General features: G+C 51.6%; 3 protein-coding genes across 5 annotated transcripts; 1 reads left to right on the top strand and 2 right to left on the bottom strand.

The window, feature by feature from the left end:
- The first annotated feature begins 333 nt into the window (after positions 1-333).
- Positions 334-5,188, top strand: SPOUT1 (SPOUT domain containing methyltransferase 1). Its single transcript, XM_021551312.3, has 12 exons — positions 334-392; positions 482-524; positions 614-733; positions 1,023-1,182; positions 1,916-2,005; positions 2,116-2,165; positions 2,332-2,462; positions 2,834-2,906; positions 3,277-3,375; positions 3,978-4,080; positions 4,358-4,505; positions 4,611-5,188. The coding sequence occupies exons 1-12, from the start codon at positions 345-347 to the stop codon at positions 4,683-4,685; spliced, it is 1,140 nt and encodes a 379-aa protein (XP_021406987.3). The 5' UTR covers positions 334-344; the 3' UTR covers positions 4,686-5,188.
- A 604-nt stretch (positions 5,189-5,792) lies between these two features.
- ENDOG (endonuclease G) lies at positions 5,793-8,233 on the bottom strand. The gene is made up of 3 exons (XM_021551395.4): positions 7,718-8,233; positions 7,156-7,265; positions 5,793-6,498 (listed from the first exon to the last, which is right to left on the bottom strand). The coding sequence occupies exons 1-3, from the start codon at positions 8,216-8,218 to the stop codon at positions 6,216-6,218; spliced, it is 894 nt and encodes a 297-aa protein (XP_021407070.3). The 5' UTR covers positions 8,219-8,233; the 3' UTR covers positions 5,793-6,215.
- Positions 8,234-8,578: 345 nt separating this feature from the next.
- TBC1D13 (TBC1 domain family member 13) lies at positions 8,579-19,966 on the bottom strand. Of its 3 annotated transcripts, none has more exons than XM_085593822.1 (12): positions 19,725-19,966; positions 19,110-19,183; positions 18,830-18,870; positions 18,353-18,414; positions 17,979-18,078; positions 16,829-16,911; positions 16,514-16,673; positions 15,535-15,742; positions 14,839-15,002; positions 13,177-13,337; positions 12,969-13,026; positions 8,579-12,237 (listed from the first exon to the last, which is right to left on the bottom strand). In XM_085593822.1, exons 1-12 carry the CDS (start codon positions 19,763-19,765, stop codon positions 12,172-12,174), a joined length of 1,218 nt encoding a protein of 405 aa, XP_085449948.1. In that variant the 5' UTR covers positions 19,766-19,966; the 3' UTR covers positions 8,579-12,171. The 3 variants fall into 3 exon arrangements, with proteins under 3 accessions (XP_085449948.1, XP_021407137.1, XP_085449949.1); XM_021551462.3 differs by lacking the exon at positions 19,725-19,966 and adding an exon at positions 19,315-19,364; XM_085593823.1 differs by lacking the exons at positions 8,579-12,237; positions 19,725-19,966 and adding exons at positions 12,397-12,635; positions 19,315-19,364.
- Between the last annotated feature and the right edge of the window lie 25 nt (positions 19,967-19,991).

Below are 19,991 nucleotides of genomic sequence, written 5' to 3'. Positions count from 1 at the left end.
AAGATTAATTGTAACACCTCCACATGCGTGGGCTCTTATGTAGATGATGACACAACCTGCAAAGGGCAGGGTTCATCTATCTACCCATCGTCCAGAATACACGCAGGGCTTGTGCAAAGACACGCAGAGGCGAGTACGCAGATTTTACACACACACACACACAGAGTGAGAGACACCCCGCACCCCGCACGGGAACTGCGCTGTTGCTCGGGGCTGCCCGCGGGGTCACCCATCCGCCCGCGGAACGCGGCCGACCCTGCTTAGCTTCGCTGTCGCGCGGGCTGGGCGGGGCCCGCGCCCTCCGGCCAATCAGCGGCGCGGGGCGCGGCCGGCGGCGCGGGAAGATGGCGGCGGCGGAGAGCGGCGCGGGGAAGCGGCCGCGGGGCGCGCAGGTGGGCACGGGGGGCCTGGGACCCGCCCGCGGCCCTGAGGGGACCCGGGGCACCCCCCGGATCCCGCTCACGCGTGCTGTGCCCCGCAGGTTGTGGACAGGAAGGTGGACTGGCGGCGCTGGAAGCAGGAGAGTAAGGAAGGCCGGGCACACGCGGGGGCTGGGGCCGCTCGGAGCGGTCACGGCGCGGGGTGTAACGCCAGGCGCTGTTCTCCGTCCCAGGGAAAGCAGAGACGAAGAAATGGAAGGAAATAAAGCTGCTGAAGAAACTGGAGAAACAGCGGATTCGAGAGCTGGCAGAACAAGAAGCCCAGACGCAGGAGGAGCAGAAGGAAGACAGAGGTGATGCCGCTGTGAGCCGGCAGGGAGACCTGGGTGGAAAGCGCTAGAAAACCTGTCTGGTAAAAGGCAGTCCATGTTACCTATTAATAGGAAAGGTGTTACTTCATAGATCAGTCGACATGCCCAAACAGGCACAAACGCTGTCACTAGAGATCTTTCTTAAGAGAAAACCAGTGATTGAATCTAAGAAGCAGAAGTTGCTTTTCCCCCCACCACGAGTGCAGCTGAAGCAGTAAATGGTGCTGCACGCTGGCTGCCGGGCCGTGGCTCTCATGTCTCTGCTCCCCAGGCCGTCAGCACACGCTGAGCGTGGCCCTGCCCGGCTCCATCCTGAACAACGCGCAGTCGCCGGCGCTGCGCACGTACCTGGCGGGACAGATCGCCCGGGCCTGCGCCATCTTCTGCGTGGATGAGATCGTGGTGTTCGACGAGCTCGGGGAGGATGTGAAGTAAGGCAAAGACTGAAGGACAGCATGCTCAGATTCACAGGGATTCCTCCCTCTGAGGGTGCTGAGGCCTTGGCACAGCTTTCCCAGAGAAGCTGTGGTTGCACTGTCCCTGGAAGTGTCCCAGGCCAGCCTGGATGGGGCTTGGAGCAAACTGGGATAGTGGAAGGTGTCCCTGCTCATGGCAGGAGGTGGAACAAGTTGATGTGTTAAGTTCCCTTCTGACCCAGGCCATTCTTTGATTCTCTGAAGAGCCATCTTGTTCTGCACAGTATTTCCTCTCAGCTTTCTGTTCCTTCACTCTTTTATTAAGCTAACTGCATGTACCTGCTCAGTGCCAGGGACCACTATACCCCAGGGAAAAAATGTTGACTGAACTGCCCTGGCAGCTCAGATTATTTATCCCAACATGGAGCTGACAAAGCAACAGGAGGCTGAGTTTTCCTGTACCCTTAAACCTTGCTGTGGAGGGACAGGCCATCTGTCAGGACATCTTCCCGACATCCTGCCACATCACACTAATACATAAAGATCAATAAACAAAACTGAAAAAGGTACTTGGCTTGGAGAGAATTCCAAGGATGATTTGTTAACAGACTGCCTCTGAAGCAGCCCTCTTACAAGGGTTAGAGAGGAGGGATGTGCTGCTATTGTCAGATTAAGAAGCAAGGCTTGGTCTTCTGGAGAGCAAACCAATCTCATGCTGAGTTAACAAGCTGCTTGCTTTCACTTTCAGGACCGTGGAGGGGGATTTTGAAGGAATTGGGAAGAAAGGCAAGGCTTGTGTGCAGCTGGCTCGGATCCTGCAGTACTTGGAGTGTCCTCAGTAAGTTTGCTTTTCTCTATACTCAGCTCTTTCGAGTCAGAACAGAGCTAGAATTGAGATCCAGATTCCATAAAAGTATCTTTTCACATTTCACCTTTCTCTGGTGACAGGTACTTGAGGAAGTCCTTTTTTCCAAAACATGAGGATCTGCAGTTTGCAGGTAAATGCAGTTGTCTCTCTCCTTCCTGAGCTCTGGCTCAGTGTGCGTGGGACAGCCAGGGCTTTTCCCCACTTCAGCACTGGACCTGTGAGGGAAGGAGCAGGGCAACACCTGCACCTACACCTGTGTTTTCCTCTCAGCTCCTCTTTGCTCTGTGCTGTTCTAGGGCTGCTCAACCCCCTGGACAGCCCCCACCACATGCGGATGGACGAGGACTCGGAGTACCGGGAGGGCATCGTGCTGGACCGGCCAACGAAGCCAGGCAGAGGCTCTTTTGTGAACTGTGGGATGAGGAAGGTGTGTCAGTTACCCACAGAAGCCAAAACCACCTCCCTTGTCTCTCTGGCAGATTTGCAGCAGCCAGGGTGGGCGCTGCTGGGTTTCTGAAGGCTGCAGTGGGCTGGTGGGGTTTAGGGCTGTTGCTGTCTTGTCCCTTCTGACTTGGCAATGTCTGTGGCTTCCCAAGTCCCAGCAGGCCCTGGAGATCATTGCTTTACTGCTGCAGCTGAACCTTTGAGTAGCAAAATAAGCTTCAGACAGATGAGCAAGCCCCTAAGCCCACACACAGGGCTCCTCATCCCAACTCCAGACCACCACTTCCTCAAAGGATTCCCGTCCTTCCCCAGTCCTTCCAGAATGTCTGGTGCTGATGGTGACTGTCATTGCAGGAGGTGCAGATTGACAAACAGCTGAACCCTGGTCTGCGAGTCACCGTGCGCCTGAATGAACCCCAGAATCCAGGTAATCCATGGCTCCAGGAGCATCTGTAAACTTCAGTCCTGCAGGAGCTGGTCCTTCTGTATGACAGGTTTGAAGGTACCCAGTGGTTCTGCATGTTCCCTTCGCTCCATACACAAATTTAATCACACCCTCACCATGCCTCCCTCAATAACTGTAAAGAACTGTCAGCTCTTCTTCTCAGCAGTAAACAGCCCAAACACACTCAGGCTTTCCAGAACTCAGATTTTCAGAATACTTACTCACATTCTGGAAAATGAGAGGGTGATGTTGCATACCAAGTCAGTGCCCTGTTCTAGGAGAAGCTGCTGGCTGTGGCTGGTCAGATCTCACCAGATCACAGGGACTGTTAAACCTCTTTGCTTTCTTTCAGAAGCCAAAGTGCGGAAAGGCACCGTGGTGTCCTCGCACCACCCCCGGACAGTCTCAGGCCTTTACTGGGGTTACAGCGTCCGCCTGGCCTCCTGCTTGAGTGAGTATCCACAGAGATTCTCCACCTGGGCATCCACACCAGTCTCAGGGCTACTGGCTGCATGCATCTCTTTCCTAGAAATCTTGTCTGAAGGAGACTTGCACATTACACATGCAGCCAGCAGCCATGCAGCAGTCAGATTTTAGGGCTGAAACGAGGCATGAGCCACTTAGACACCCTCCAGGAGTCTGCCTTGTAACCTCCACTCACCATTGCTCCAAATGGCTGCACAACAAGAGATGAGTTGATGCCCTTCTCTATTTCCATGATGACTACATCCCGCTCATTCACATCAGAGCCAGCAGTCGAATTTGAGTTCAAGAGCCCTGGAAAATTCTTTTTGTATTTTCTGGTTGATTGGACCTTGTAGGAAGACAAGCTGTTAGGGGATGGTTCCTGGCGCTCGTCTTGAGCTTTGAGGAAAAGGATCCCTTGCAGCAAGGGAATTACATGGGAAAGAGGAGTCATTCTGTCTCCAGCTGCACTTGTGGCACTGAAAGCAACTCCTCCTGCTGCCACCACTCAACCATGGAGTGTTTAACCTGTCCAGAAGACACCTGAGTGAGCACATGGCAGCAGTAACCCCAAACTCTGTTTTCCAGGTGCTGTCTTTTCCGAGTGCCCATTCAAGGAAGGTTACGATCTCTCTATTGGGACCTCAGAGCGGGGCAGCTCCGTGGATCAGGTCACTCTGCCCTCCTTCAGGTTTGTGTCCTGCCTGCTTGCCCTCAACTCAAGCTCCCAGTGAGGCTGGTGCAGGCAGCCGAGCAGGGGAAATACCTCACAACAAGGCCAATTATTTTCCTCTTTCTCTGGAGTTGGTAGCAGGGATTGTCACATTGGCCAGATGCTGTGGGGCTTTGGTGGGGAGGCAGCTGCAGTGGGCACCATCAGCAACAGATACAGCTCCCTGCTTCAGCAGCCCACAGGAGCTTGGATACAGACCTAGACAGTCTGCCTCTCACCCTTGTGCTCTCCCCAGGCACGCCCTTGTCGTATTTGGCGGCCTTGAGGGCTTGGAAGCTGGGGTTGATGTGGACCCAAACCTGGAGGTCACCGACCCAAGTGTCTTGTTTGACTTTTACCTGAACACGTGTCCCAGCCAAGGCAGCAGAACCATCCGGACAGAGGTAGGGCTGATGGTACTGGGCAGGCACAGGGCAGTGCTGGGTGTCTGCTTGGGACAGTGACACACATTGCCCAGGTGTGCTCTGACTGGCCTGGCTCTGCTGCAGGAAGCGCTGCTGATCTCTCTGTCTGCGCTGAGACCACACATGGAGGAGGCTGTGAAGACACCCAGAGACAGCTGAGGGAAGGGAAACCACTGACCTTGCCCTTGGGGAGGCAGCTCTTCAAATGTGGGGTGCTGGGCAAGTCCCTCCAGGAGCCTGGAGTGACCAAGGCACAGTGTGACTGGAGCTGGCAGCGCTGCCCAGCTGTGGAGGCCCAGGGTCAAAGAGAGACACCTCTCTGAAGACAATGGCCTTACCCATAGGCAGGTGCAGGCTGTTAATGCCACAGATTATATTGGTATCACCTGATTCAACTGCTCGCTCTTCCTTGTATGTACTCCCTCTAGAACGTTCTCCTGTCTCCTATTGGTCCTGGTTTGCTGCAATGCTCCATCCCTGTTACTTCTTTGGTTCCCCAGTTGGCTGCCCCTCCTGCACCACTGGTACTCAATTCCCGTTGGCCCTTGGCCCTCAGACCTGCCCCTTTTCCCCCCCTTATAAAACCCTGTGTCCTCAGTCCCGTTTTGTCTCTGTCCCGGAACCCTCTTCATTGTAATAAACCAGGTTTGGAGCTCCACACAGACCCGTCTCTCGCCTCATTTGTCAGCAGTTTAAGCACGCGTGCTCTGGGAGTGCAGGTGGCTCACAGAGGTTGGTTGTGGATGTGCCACAACACCCAACCAGGAATTCACTGCTGCTAGGAGCAGCAAGTCTGTGCCCTCCTGCCTGCACAGTCCAGCCAAGAGCTGGTTGCTGCTTCCCAGCAGCTGGCACGAGCAGACTTGGTCTCAGCAACTCAGACATCTGGGTGGGAATAAAACAGTGTGGAACCTCAGTTGCTGCGAATTCCAGGTGTGTGCCTTCAGGCAGTGCCTCTGGAGCGATGTGGCCTTCAGACTGAAAGTCAGAACTTATGCTAAGAAACTGTTCCTGCCTCAGCCTGATTTCCCCCAGCCCCCCTTCAAGGCTTCATCTTTCCCAACAGCAGGAAGGCTGGAGCTTCAATTGAGCCTCAGCACTAAAACACATCATCTCATTACAGTCTGGCTCTGTCTGTGATGCCTTAAGCTCTGCCTACAGTGAGCTCAGACAGGAAAGCAGCTGCAAAAGTTGGCTCCATCCTCTCCTCCTCCTGCTGAGATATTCAGAGCTTTGGTGAGAGCAGGTAAGAAACAGCCAATACCATGGGTGTTCAAAGCTTTACTGCTAAAACCATCTTCTGAAAGAAAACAATTGCACAGTTATTCAGCCACAGGAAGGCAGGAACTTCTCTACTCCCTTGGCACCCACCTTGCTCCCCTCCTTCCCTGCTAAACAGCAACAGTTAGCTAACTTCCCTTTCTACCTCAATGAGCTTCACAAAACTCCAAGGCAGCAGTAGATTAGGGGCAAATCCTAGAGAGCTACTACAGTGTCAGGTGCCCCTGAGCCTCCTGCAGGACCACTCTGGAGACCTGTTGTGCATCTGTGTTTCAGTTTGACACAAGGGGAATGGTAGAGAGAAGCACAGGTTTGAATCTTAATTCCCACAACTGCACAAGGAACTATGATTGTCAGGTGACTGCCAGTCCCTTGCCAGGGGTTACCTGTATTTGCTCTAGTTAGGGTTCACTGCTTTCCAGCTGTGATGGCTTTCAAGTTACTTGTTCTCCTGAGGATGTTTGGGACAAAAAGGAGCCCTGAAGCTCGCTCAATGCTTTCGATGGGAACCAGGAACCGTTCCAGGGGGATTTTATCATCCACAGGGCTGTTGGGCATCACGTAGGAGCGCAACTCAATCTCCCCACTCTCCTTTTCCAAGATGAGCACCTTGAAGAAATGGGTGGGGACAGCCACGTTGTTCTTCCCAATCACCTGGTACTTCACATACATCTTCCCATCGGCCTCCATCCTGCACCAACAGCAACATCCCAGGTTATTTCTTAGTCTGGCATCACTCCACCCCCCTCAGTGAGAGCTCCCCTACAGGAGGCAGCAGCTCTGCTCCTGCAACACGGCTGTAAAACATGGCTGGGGCAGAGGCCATGTGACATGGTGAGGGTGAGCTGTGCATTGGGGCTGCCCCCAAATCCCCTCCCTGCTGGCTCTCTTTAACAGACTTTCCAAGCTATTTCCTGCCGCTGAAGAGATCTCAACATGAGACAGCTGCTCTTTGGTGCTACGTGGAGATCTTGAAAAATAAAATTGTGTCCTTAAGTGGAGAAGTAGTCTGTGACACTGAACCTGAAAGCTTTATTCTGCAGGGATGGGGTCAGCAGTCTAATCTGGTAATCAGCTAATTTACTAATTGTTAAAGACTGCAAACAAAAACAAGCTGTGGCTATACTGCAGCTCAACAATGCCACTTGACTCATGAAATAATAATCTGAATGGGAAATACATAAACTAATCCTAAAAAGGTACCTTTCTACAGAACCTCTGTGCACAGCTGGTCTCACCTACTGAGAAGGCCCTTAGTAGATGCCTCCTGTGTGGTCCTTTAGCCTCTTTTCCTTTGCCAGCACAATACATCTTTTGGGTGCCAGTCCAGCTCAGCCCCTGTGTTTACCTGGGCAGGAAGAGGGGTCCTGTGCAGACGTAGACATTCCTGTTGTTTCTTGCCAAGCTTCTGCAGTACTTCTCAAGGTTATTCCAGGCATTTTGGTTTAAATGAGGATTCTAGAAACACAACCAGTAGTCAATTGCTGGAGTATTTCCTCACTGTTCAGAGTAACACATCTCAGAGAGCCCCAGGCACTTTCCATACCCAATCTCCACTATCACCTCTGCTTTGGGAGCAGTGATGGCCTGGTTTGCACACCCAGGGCAGGACCCATTGCCTAAGGCCTCAATTTTTAGCAAGTGTGCATCTACCTGTTTAATTCTGCTCCTGACAGGAGCTGCACTGACCGTGGTCTCTCTTTCATGGCTTAAGAGGCGCACACACACAGGTGCATTTGCACAATCCCTGTTATTAAATTTAGCAGGAAATCGGCACCTCCGAGTGACTTTGGCCCCTCTGCCTGAACTGCAGGCAGACACCGGGACGCTCCCGGGGGGTTTCCCGCACGGAGCAGCGTCTGCCCTTGACCGCGGGCAGCTCGGGCCTCCCCGCAGGGCTCGGGCCGTACCTGCGGGGCGATGTTGCTCAAGTAGAAGGTGTCCCGCATGGCCTTCTGGCTCCACTTGTGGTTGGCGGCGGCGGCCAGGTGCCCGCGGTCGAAGCCGCTGCCGCGGTAGTCGGCGTTGGTGGCGCGGTGATATTCGTGCACCGAGTCGTCCTCCTGGAAGTCGCAGGCGGCGCGGTCCGAGGAGCCGCTGAGCGTGTCGCGGTTGAGCTGCTCGATGACCCAGAGCGCGCTGCGGCTCCGCGGGTCGTAGCACAGCACGTAGGACTCGCGGCTCCGCAGCTGCGCCAGCCCGGGCAGCCCGTACTTGCTCAGCTCCGTGCGCCCCGAGCCCGGCGGCGCGGGCAGGCTGGCCGCTGCCACGGCGGGCAGCACGGGCAGGCGGGCCAGCAGCCCCTCGGCCGCATCGCCCCGCTGCCGGTGCTCCCGGTGCTGCCGGCGGGTGAGGGCCGCGCCCAGCCCCGCGCCCACCGCCAGCGGCAGCGCCCAGCGCGCCCGCAGCATGGCCGCTCCACCCGCGGCGGCCCCGCCTTCAACCGGCCGCGGCTCGGGCCCCGCGCGCCGCGCTGCGCCGGCGGCATCGCCGCTTTAAGGGGAACGCGATGGCGGGACCGCTTTGCCGGGAGCGGCCCCGGGCCGGGACAGCGGCGGGGACACGGACACGGGGACACCGGGACACAGGACACCGCCACCTGTGCCACGCATTCCTGGGAAGGCAAAGCAAAACCATGGCGGAAAGGAGAAGGCGGTGGAGGAGCCAGGCGGGTTCGCCAGGGCTCCCCGCAGCTCGCTGTGCTGCAGGTCACACCTACGGACACCGCAGCAGGAACGTGGAGCAGCCCCAACTCACACCAACAGGAGAGGTTTGCACAGACTTACGTTTACTTAAAGGAAAACTTATAAAAATAGTGTTTGAAAAAAGAAGCATAAAATAAGGAGTTTTAGAGTGATGAAATGTTCACTACACCCTGTTCTCACAGCTCTTCACAAAGTGGAAAAAAAAAGTGTTATCTGTTCCTTTCTTTGGGGAAAGGGCATTTTAGAAGACTGCTCTGAACAGCTAAAACAAAGTCACTGACATTCCTTCAGGAAAACCAGCCTCTGATTCCCAAACACCCCAGACTCCCCCAAAACAGCTTCTGGCCTTCATTCTTCTCAATGCCAAAGTGTGATTACTTCTAGGTCAGGTCACAAAATTCAAACTCAAAATCAGTCTCCTGAATAACCACCACCAGCAACTTGATCCACATCACTGGCAAAGCTACAAAGTTCTACAAAGCTTGAACTCCAGTAAGGTGCAGGTAGAACAGACTTCTCCTTCCCAGGAAAGGCTCATGTCCCACATCCAGGAGTGTCCTTTTCCCCTCCCAGCTGAAGGTGATTTCCCCTTCCCTTGTCGGGCAGTAGTCCTGCCTGTGAGGAGCACACGGTAATACCTGTTTAAACTTCCTCTGTTCAAGTCCCTGTGAGATAATGGGTCCCCAAGGCAGCCCAGACTAACGCCTCCCACCCCAAAGATCAGTTCTTTCAGCAGGTCAGGACTGTAAGAAACCAGAAGCAGAAACATCTCAAGGCTGGAGCAGGTGTTACTTGGCCACACAAGCAAGGAAACACCAGTTAAGTATTGTCTCACTACAAGAACAACAAAAATAAATCACCAAAAACCTTTGACGAATGAAGCCAAGAGAAACATGAGGAGATTCTAAAGTTGGTAAAAGGTTAAGATTTTCTTCTGTCCTGTCAGAAAATCTGTTTTTACTCTCAAAGAAATTAGAAAGTCTTGGAATAAAGAAATAGATGTCCCAAGACAATGAAAAGCACCACTCCTTTCAACAGCAGGACAGAAGTTCTACCACACAGGAAGGAAATAAGCACAAATATAAAACAGCTTTTTATGTACAGAACAGCCTGTCTGGACATTTCAAAGTTGTTGCAAGCTCTCCCCACAGAACTCAGTAGGTTTGGCAGCCATAGCTTGGATAAGGCTACAGAATTTGTCCCAGAGATCCTTTCCAGCAGCCAAATCTCTCATTGCATCCCTTTAAAACCACTGCAAACTCCTTTCTAAAGCACACCTAGGAAGGGAGAAGACAGCACAACACCTGTGCTGCCACCTCCCCTGTGCCTTCCCCAGTGGGATGGTCACCTCAGGGCCCAAAGCTATGCTGAAAACATGGAGAAGTTCCTCTCCAAGTAATGCTTTCATCCTAATTTGCCTGCTGCCTCCTCAGGTTACTTTAAGGAGACTTCCAGCTGTTCAGAGCAGGAACACTCATGGATGGTCCTGTTGCCAGTAAGAACTTCCAGCATAAGGAAACCCTGCAGGTGCCAGGGAAGCCCAAAATGAACAGCCCAGCAAAGGATTCAGGGAGATGAGAGCAGAGTTTGTGCATGGAATGGGAAAGCTGCAGTATTTACAGCAGTTCTGAGGCAGAAGTGTTTGGAGCAGGTACAGTTCTGCCTAAGAGTGATTCTACATCTGTAGAGAACCTCCCAGGTGGCTCTTTGACCACACGAGGTCTGGCCAACAGCCTCCCCAGTGCAGGTACCCAAGAGCTGAGACATAAGACCACCTGGAGCAGCTCAGAAAGAACATCCATCCAGTGGCCAGAGCAGCCAGGGTGCTTCATCACACTGCTGTCCTGGTCTACCTGTCCCAGTTTTCTTGGAGGAAAGCTATACCCTCAAGAAAAGATTGCAGCAGAGAGGGATACTGTTGCCACAGGTATTAATTAGAGATTGCTATAAACCTTAAATTGCTCTTGCAACACAGCAGCAACACATGGCTGCACAAGTGGTACTTGAGCATCTATTCAAGAGGCAGAGATTGCTTGGGATTGCCAATAAGAACATGGGTATGTACACCAACTTGTCCTGCTGTCTCTCCCCATGCACCTTGGTGAGAATTACAGCAGCCTGTGAGGGCCTTCAGTGAAGGAAATAACACCAGTAAAAAACCTCAAGGCTGCCAGCATCCCTCTTGCTAGGGCAAGTCTAGGCCAGCAGCAGCTTAAGCAGATATTACAAAGACTGACTGACCTTTAACAAATCAACACCCATAAATACCAAAAACTGCAGAGTCCAACAGCAGAGGTGAGCCAGCACAGCGCAGAAAGAAAGGGGAAAGCATGTTGGATTATTGTTCACTCAAAAGCTTCTGCACCACACAAGCACCTGGGTGCTGGCAGTTCCTCTCTCTGGGGATTAGAGTTTCTGCTCAGCTCGGCACTGTGGCAGGTCAGCAGTTCTCCCTGTGGTTTGTCTCAGTCCCTGGTCACCTGAAGTGCAGCATTTCCCTCTCAGGAGAACAAGTGTCCAGCTCAGGACTGTGACTCCAGCAGGACCAAGACAGAACAGTGGATCAGCCCCAGCAGTCAGCTCATGACAGATGCCTGTGTGCCTGCTGGATTGTGCTAGAGAAGGACTCTTATTGCAGATCAGAACTGTCGCTTCCTGGCAAGAAGTACTGTGAGACAATAGCAAGGTTACTGTGACCAGACCTCAATGGGAATAGTATTATTTAAGCCACTGAGGCAGAAAACTCCAGTTCCGTGCCTGTATAAGCCCCTAAATACATCTGTCTTCATTGCACATGATTAGGTGTCCATTTCTTGTGTTTCAGAATCCTGATTGTAGCTGGATATGCTCCAGTTCAGAGCAGCATGAGGCCTCCCTTCAGCAACAATCCTGCTCTAAGGCTGTGCGTAGTAAGGCTTGACTTGGAACTACATGTCAGCGGGGGATTAAAACCACCAGTCTTGCTTTCAAGGACACCTCGTTGATAAGGCAGCTCTGGATTCAGGCAGTTTGAGTGCACAAAGCCACCAGCTGTCACCGTGTCCTCCCACCTCAACTTCCCAAGTCTCTTTCCCAGTCAAAGGAGTGCAAACTGCCAGGTGACCCTCACCAGAAAGTGATGCAATCTTCTTCACACACTTCAGGGATGGCCAAGTGCAGACACAAGAGAGAAGAATCCAAAATCTACTTGAATGGCAGAATGTGTGACTTCACTGGAATACATTCTATTCACAGGAGGAAGATCCTTCTATCCTCACCCACCAAAATTCACTGGACTTAAGTCTGTCCTTTCCCCATCAGAAGTTACTCCGTGTGTACTTCCACAATACAGGAGTCCATCCCTTCAGGGATATGCAGACAGAAGGTTTCTTTCTCCCCAGACTCAAAGTCATTAAAAAAAAGATACAAACAGCTGCTTTTGGCAGCAAAGAGGCATTTCAGATGTGGAAAAATCTGGAGTGCAGGACCCAAGTAGATAGGGAAGTAATCAGTCCTTGACCTAATAAATAGAGTAGAAGTCTTCAAGGTGGCCAGTAGTCCTAACAAAACCTGAAGTCTTGCAGAGACCAGTAGGAGCTTTAGTGCACCACACTGCAAGAGGCCATCTCCCAGGATCCACTGCCACACAGTTCTCTAACACCTTTTGTCAGGCCCATGGACTATTTGGAATCTTGAAGTTCCTTTGCCTTCTTCAAAATCAGATGAACATCAGAGATAGGATAATCCTATGGCAAAGAAGCAAAGGGATTTCAGTGACTTCCCAGCATTCTTGATACAGATTGTTTCACTTAAGCAAGGCAAACCTTGACAACAAGGTTCTTGGCCTATTATAACATACAGCCATGTTCAGTTACTCCCTTAACAGCTAGTGTTTCCTGTTTTGTAACTGATCAAACCTCAATACCCTTCCAGAAGGTTTGTTGCTGGTTTTTTTCACTTTGTCCTCCAAGGGCACAGTAACCTGGCCTGCCACAGGGCTTCTGTCTCATGCCAGAGAGCCTTATCAAAGCCAGTATCTTGCACAGCCCAAAGCAGGAACTGGCAGAACGTGAGATATCCAACTGTGCAGTGCAGGCGTTTCCAACCTAAGGCTCTCACAGATCTCAGAACTGAACAAAACCCTCTGGCCAAAAAATTTTGCAGTGTTACATAAGGTTTCAGATCTTTGCTTGAAATTATTCATTTTTTTTTGCAAACCAAAGGAACATTAGAAACCTCCAATCTGTGATAATGTCTCAGTAGGGTAGAAAGGGTGCATGTGCTAAAGACTCCCACTTCCAGTAATGAGAATGCTGTAAAATCCCTGCAGATTTTCCTTCATGCAAACATCACAAATGTGGTACTTGTCTTGAACCTGGCATACCCTCCCACCCTCTCACATACTGTCATCCTCTCTCGCAGCACTATTTTAAGACTTTTCCAATTGCTCTCTGCACCCACTCTATTTAATTCTTACCTGTAGCAGCCTCATGTTCAGAGTGAAGTCTCCTTCCAGCAACTGATCCCGGATGAGTCTGAAAGATGGAAATTATTCCAGCTACTTTTAACTCTTTATAAAGAAACTTTAAAACTGATAACCTCTTCACCAGATGCCCTAACACATGCCTACAGAAGACTCCAGGATCCATGGAAGAGAAGAAGAGGAAGGCTGTGTGTGTACTTACGTCAACATGGCACAACAGACGAGCAGGAGGAAATCGAAGCGCTTGTCGTCAGCAAAGAGGGAGTCCCAGATGCGGATGACATCTGGCAGCAGGAACTCTTGGGACAAGAGCAACGTCAGCCAGCGGAAGGCAAAGAACTGGGGTTTGATGTTCTGTTCTTGCTGTCAGACAGGCACCAGGCAAACAATGAGTACGTGCTCCTGGCCAGTTCCCTACAGGCAAGAGGTGCACCCCATATTTCCATCCCTGCCTCCTCCCCAACACTCCTCTAAACTCCCAGCTCATCCTGCAGCAGCAGGAAAACCTCTGCATCCTTTGGAGACTCTCCCATTCAACCTAGACAGGGATTTTCAGTGCAGCCATACTCCACACCTACAGCCAAGCCAGAAAATGCTCTTCTATCCAAAACATGGAGTAAAGGAAGCTTTTCTCCCTAAAGGCTCTATTTGTGTTCCGTTGAACCTGCCAAGTAACTTTAAAGTTCCCATTTCAACAGCATTTTATCTGCAAAGCTGCAGCCCTCCCCCACTAGCACAGGCACTGTTTGTCAGGATTTCCTCTCCTTTCCAGAACCCTTGCATTTATGAAAAGGTTTACTATTCACAAAGATAAACAAAGATGGAACACAGTTCACACTGATGGTCGGTAAAACATGCTGTAAGCACCTTTAGCCTGAAGTTTTCCTGTTTTCTGATGTTAAATCCAATATAGTCTAAGTTTAATCAAGGTCAAACAAGCTTAGGATTCTGCTGATATTCTTAAGGACCAGCTGCTGCATGGCCAAGACCATTTCCTGCCAACCAAACATTAAGCAGTTTTTCTCCCCACTGAATCAGCTACCAGCCAACACTCTCAGCTGTGTCAGTGTGCTGACAAACCATCTTCTGGATTATAAAGAAATATATCCTGACTTTTCTAGATGGAAAAAGATCTCAGTGTAATTTGGTCAAGGTTGCAGTAAGAAGAATAGCTTTCCCTTCCAAAGTCTCCTTGTACTTTCACACCAAATGGACTGTAAGACTGGAGATGTTTGTGATGAAAGCGGCCTTCATGTTCTACAAAACCGACACAAACCCAAAGCTCTTGAAAACCTCTGGATGAAAGGGAAGAGTATAATTTGGCCAGTGGGATCATCCAGCTCACTGGATTTCACATCTCCTTTGGAATGTGCTCCACGGAGTTTATGTCAGTGCTGTCAGGGCAGCCAGTGGCAACAGAAGTGTGTGTGCAGTGTGGGGGATGATTTTTGTTTTGCTTTTAAAAGTAGAAACAAATTCTGTAACCTGGAACGCTGAAGAGATCTACACCAAGACTCGTGTTTTGACTGATGTCTACAAGAGAGTAGAGACTCCAGCTCCAGCTATGCAGGTGACCAAGGATCATGGCCAAGTCCCTTCAGACTCCCAGCTGGCAGCTGTGCAACAACCAGAGTTTGCTTTCAGAGGCAGGCAGGGGAGGAAGCCTTGCTGTGTCAGCTCACTCTGGGCTCACTCCAAGGAGAGGCTGCTTCAGCTCTCAGGTAAGAGTCTCTCTGCCCCACAGGCAAAGCCTTTCATTCACTCTCTCTGCTCTACACAAGCACAGTAACAAAACTGACATTCACGTGCACTGTTAAGACACTATAATCCCGCCCAAGACCCAGAGAAACACCTAGTTCCTCACCAGTTTCAAATACAGCTCCACATCTTTTTCCTTCAGGGTAGAGTACACCTTCTCCATTTTGTACGTAATACCACACTGGGAATCATCCAGGCTCTTAATGAAGTTGTCCCGAATTTCAGACATTAGATTGGTAAAGCAGAAAAATGTGTCTGCTTCAGCATGTTCTGGGGAAAGAACAGAAGAACATGGGAGAATAGAGGAAGCCTCGCTGAGAGAGGCAGAGCTGTAAAATTGTCCTTGCTCCATAATATGGTTGCTGTATCAGATCTGAGGAGTAGATCCTACCAGATCTTGGCTTGCTTGGTCTGGGTCAAAATTAGACAACCTTTTTTTAAAATTTTTTTTGAACTAGAAATATCTACAGAGTCACTGCAGATACTAATCCTGTGTCCAACACAAGGTCTTCGTGACATGAGGTCACAGTTATCTATGCACAAGAACATAATCTGCCACCAGCACACACCCTCAGAGCTCCTGTGAAACAGAAGCAACAGGCAAAGCCCTCCCTTTCCATTTTTTCCTTACCATCTATATAAAGTACAAAGCGCTTCTGAGGGGATTTTGAGTTTAACAAACAAAAATTGCTCAAAAATCCTCCCTCCCAGCCCATTCAGCTCCTACCAATTCCCCAAAACTCCTCATGCAGAGAAGCCACAGTACCACAGCCACTGCTGAGCAGTCAAAAGGCTTCCTCACCTTTCCATTCACTGTTAGGGTCTGTAGCAAAGGTGTAGTAAAGAGGCCCCACGATTTCATTCATGCCCTGGACATAGGCTATCCCGGGGTTCAGCTTGGCATAGATGAACAGGATCCGCTCCACCACTTCCCAGTGAGCTTCGCAGCCGTTGGGCAGAACTTCGTACTCGTTCAGGGAGCTGGGGGTGCTTTTAAGAGGGGAGCTCACCTGGAAAACAAAGCTGTATCAGGATAACCAAGTGGCACAGATCCCTTAGCACCTGTGTCAAGCTTGGCTTTTAACACACACAGGCCCCCCCAAAAGATCTGGGCTGTTTATACCACATAAACCAAGACAAGCAACTCTGGGAGCACATGGGCAGAGAAGTCCTGGTGCTGGCTGTCCCTGAAGAATAAGTCTGTGCAGCAACACACAGTTCCCTCTGAATCATTGCACCACATGATCTCACACAGTAAAAACCACAGCAGTTCCACTTCTTTGTTACTAGTATGAGGGAAGGGTATTGAAAGTTGTGGGAGAAACCACCTTCCCCAACAGCACGTGTGCTGTAACACTCAGGAAAGGGGAAAGACTTTATTTTAACAGATACTCAGCTCTTCTAATTCCAAGTTTGAGATCCAGTTCTGGAGGACTATGGAAATTTGTAATAAATTCATAGTAAATTAATCCTTCAGTGTTTTGTTGCCATACAGGAAGGCATATGTCGGGTATAAAATAACTTTTGACTTCAAGTTCTACCAGAAGTTAGGTAAAAACAATATTTAAAATTAAATACACCTAACATTTCCTACAGTCTGTCAGGCACTTCAGCTGATTCTACAATGTCCAGCCCCCAGAAGTCTCAGTATCTGCTGGGGTGTTTCCTTGATTCCACTGCACAAGCAGAGAGAGAAACGGAGAATAGCCCAAGAATCATCCTTCCCCTTCCCAGTCCGAGACCCTGCCCTGTGACAAGGACAGCCCCAACCCAGAGCTCACATTTGTCACCCCGCTGCGGTTTCGTGCCACCGTCTGTGACTTGAGCGTGGTCTGCTCCACCCGCCTGCGCAGGGTCTCAAACTCGTTCTGGGGGTCCAGGATTAGCAGGCAGGGATAATCCGTGGGGCGCTGGAAAAATGCCATGTCAGGGTACAGCCTCCTGGGATGGACACAGAAGGAAATCAGGGACAAGAAGGAAGTACATGCCCCATGTTGAGTGGGAAGCTCGGTTTAATATTAAACTTTGTTTTCAAAGTACAATTTGTTGACCAAACCTCTCGGGTTCAGAAATCTGAGTCCTTGTGCCTCACACACCTGACATCTTTGTCTATCTGGAGGAGCACTTCATTATCCTTGAAATAAGTGTTCCATCGGCTGTCTGGATTTGGATTGAGGGGCTAAAGAGGGAAACAACAGAAACAGAACAAGCGTGTTTCACACATGTCAAAAACCCTCAGTAAACATACAGTGATTTAACATTTCTCTGTCACTCTGCCATCAGCACAATCTGAGCACATCAGGGTCCTTTTTTCTCTCACATTTTCAATCCTTTTCACTCATCTCTTCAAGAGTTTGCTCCCAAATCAGTTTTTTTCTTCCCGTCTGTTAACAAGATTCCTAACTGCAGCTCCAAACCTGTACCATGAAGATGGTATTTGGACTTGGGGTAAGAGTTATCCACCCACCCAGTACTTTGATGCTGTGGTTCTTCTCTCCACACCAAGATCCACACAAAGTTAACAACTAACCAAGAAAAAAAACAAGCTACATTCCAAGGGATTCAAAGATCACTGTGACCTCCCTGTGTGGTTTTACAGACGTGCCAGTTTTACACCACCAAGGCTCCAGAGATCACAGTGGGGCAGGTGACTGCAGGGGAGTGAACACTCAGAACGGTCATGGGAGCAGCTGTATCATTTTACAGGCTCTTCTGATCAGTTACTTCACTCACTCCTCCCACACACACACTCCTAACAGCACTTTCAGAGGAGAAAGCCAAGGCATGCAGGAAATAGTCTGTTAAAAAAAAAACAACCCAGTAGCATTACCAGAAATAATCAATCCTCCTGCCTTCCACACCACAGACCAGCCTGACTCCCCTGCTTCTTTTCTATCTTCTGCTCCAAATGCACTCATGGACCCACCTTCCCAGGGGAGCATCTCATGCCTCCAGGAACCTCTTGTGAGCCTCTCCCATTCCCTAGGAGACCCACAGTCTGGGCAGGCAGCCCCAAAGGGCAGGAGGAGGGAAGTGCACAGCTGGAAACAGCTCTCTACAGAGCTATTGATGCTTTGCCAATAATTCACACTCAAGGCTAGCACAACAAAAGTGTCAGGCAGGCACCTGGGAACCATCCCTCCCCCTGGCAGGGCAGAATAGTTGGGAACAGAGCCAGAAGCAGCCCAGGGGGCCAGAAAAATCCCCAAGGAATTTTCTGCAGCACAAAGGCTTAACAATACTTACATGATCTTCTAAGGTCACATCTTCTCTGGAAACACCCAGGTTGGCCTTGGCAATCCCAGGCTGGATAATCATTTCTTTTAGGAACTGGGAATACAGATCCCTTAAAGAAGAAAAGAGGAATTTGAAATGAGGAAGATAAGGTCAAGGTGAGCACACAGAAGAGTTCAAACAGATGTTTCTGTTCCACCCTGCCCAGCCAGAAGATATCTGATTTTCCCTTCAGTGCAATTGAAGGAGTCAGTCCACCAGGCAGCAGGGAGAACAGCACATTACACACAAGAACAATTTGTTTCATGAAAGTACTTAATTATTTAGAGACTCTTCTTCTTTGCAGGTATTTTTGAAAATAAAGGGACAAGTACCAACAGCCTCACCTCTGTTTCTTCAGCAAAGAGCTCCATAAGGCTTTCTCTAAAGGGAGGTAGTTCAGGAGTATCTGCACAGGAAACAGGTGAAAAGGAATTAGTATTCAATGAGCTGTCACACCTGCAAGATGAGCAAAGCAAACATAGTGGCTCGAACTGGCTCTTGGAAAATACTGGGAGTTCTCTCCAGAAAGCCAAGTACTTTGCTAAGCAACAGTCAGAAATATTTCAGGGACTGGCTTTCAACAGAGAACTATTTGTAGGACTGATCAATAGCTAACCTGACCGAAATGCACTGCTTGCTTAAAACTGAGGCTGTTCACATGCAAAGTGCTGATCTCCACAAATAACTGCTGCGTTCTAATGGCTTTTAAGCTCTGGATTTATTGTTTGTTTACAACTATAACCGCCAAAAAAGTGCTACGTGTACTTAATCAACCCAAAGCATCACTCGCAAGAAACAAAGGCGCCCCAAGCAAAACCCACCTTCCAGCACAGGCAGCGCAGCCCACCATCAAAGGGAATTCCTGCGGAACACCAGGCAGAGAAACAACCACGTTAGCCCATCTCTCACCGCGAGTTGCTGATGTCACCTCACAAACAGGCCTGGCAACACTTTTCCTCCCCGAGGGGCACGAAGCTGCCCCAGGGAGGCTGCCGGGGTTATCCGCGGGGTTATCTCCCACAGGGACACCCCGCGTCAGGCGACACCAGCCCGGTGCCCGGAGCCCCTCCCCAGCCCGGGACCGGTCCCCGCGGCACTCACCGCTGAAGCACAGCTCGCGGAGCTTGGTCAGAGCCACCGTGGGTTCGCCGAGCACCTCCTGGAAGTCCGCGATCCTGAGGGGAGCGAAGCCGCGGGCGTCATCAGGGCTGGTACAGGCAACCCGAGATCCGCCAGAGCCCCCAACCCCTCGGAGCCCCCGCCCCGCTCAGCGCAGCCCCGTCCCCACAGAGACACCGACACCGACCTGCTCTGGTGCAGCCGCGACATGGCGGCCCCGGCGCCCCTTCCCCGCGCGCCGCATAAACGCTCCGGCTGGAAACGCTGCCCGGGGAGGGGGATGCGGGCCGGGCCCGCCCCGCCGGGGCGTGGCCAGACCGCCCGCCCCGCACCGACCCCGCGCCTCAGGGCGCCTTTCCTGAGCGATGGCCCCGCCCCTCCCGTCCCGCCCACCGCGCCAAGCCCCGCCCCCGGTGCATCCACGGTTCGGTCAGCCCCGCCCCGCCCGGTAAGCCCCGCCCCTGCCCGCCGCCGCGGGCCCGGTCCCTGCCCTGTCCCGGCTCCCCGCGGCCTGCGGGACACGGCGTGGGTCCCTCGGCAGGCACCAGGAGAGACCCCGCGGGCTGCAGCCGCCGGTTCCCCAAGCACTGAGCAGACCCGCGGGCTGGTCGCGCTGTCCCGGGCACGTTCCTGCTCATGCCGATGGCAGCCGTGAGCGGGGCCCGCGGGAACGGCCGCGCCCAGTGAGGAGGCGCGGCGGGCTCCGGCCGAGCGAGGGCCCGGCCCGGCTGCCCCGGGGAGGCCGCGGCCCAGCTCTGCCCCGCGCGGTGACGTCACGGCCCCGTGACGTCACCGAAACCCCCGTCCCCGCCGGTCCCCGCTGACCGAGCGTTCCGGGCGGGCCGGTGTTTCCGGGGAAGGGCT

Source organism: Lonchura striata, chromosome 17, assembly GCF_050655825.1.
Source record: "Lonchura striata isolate lonStrDom1 chromosome 17, ASM5065582v1, whole genome shotgun sequence".
Lineage (NCBI taxonomy): Eukaryota > Metazoa > Chordata > Aves > Passeriformes > Estrildidae > Lonchura > Lonchura striata.
This window is presented reverse-complemented; position numbering and strand designations above follow the sequence as displayed.

Excerpts from the sequence above, each read along its gene's own strand:
- SPOUT1 (XM_021551312.3), top strand. The coding sequence starts at position 345 with ATGGCGGCGGCGGAGAGCGGCGCGGGGAAGCGGCCGCGGGGCGCGCAG. Across the intron at positions 2,166-2,331 it reads TGAGGATCTGCAGTTTGCAG|GGCTGCTCAACCCCCTGGAC; the intron begins GTAAATGCAGTT and ends GTGCTGTTCTAG. Across the intron at positions 4,506-4,610 it reads GCAGAACCATCCGGACAGAG|GAAGCGCTGCTGATCTCTCT; the intron begins GTAGGGCTGATG and ends GCTCTGCTGCAG.
- ENDOG (XM_021551395.4), bottom strand. The coding sequence starts at position 8,218 with ATGCTGCGGGCGCGCTGGGCGCTGCCGCTGGCGGTGGGCGCGGGGCTG. Across the intron at positions 7,266-7,717 it reads TGAGCAACATCGCCCCGCAG|AATCCTCATTTAAACCAAAA; the intron begins GTACGGCCCGAG and ends TTGTGTTTCTAG. Across the intron at positions 6,499-7,155 it reads GGACCCCTCTTCCTGCCCAG|GATGGAGGCCGATGGGAAGA; the intron begins GTAAACACAGGG and ends CTGTTGGTGCAG.
- TBC1D13 (XM_085593823.1), bottom strand. The coding sequence starts at position 19,337 with ATGTCGCGGCTGCACCAGAGCAG. Across the intron at positions 16,912-17,978 it reads ATGTGACCTTAGAAGATCAT|CCCCTCAATCCAAATCCAGA; the intron begins GTAAGTATTGTT and ends TTCCCTCTTTAG. Across the intron at positions 16,674-16,828 it reads CAGATAGACAAAGATGTCAG|GAGGCTGTACCCTGACATGG; the intron begins GTGTGTGAGGCA and ends TGTCCATCCCAG.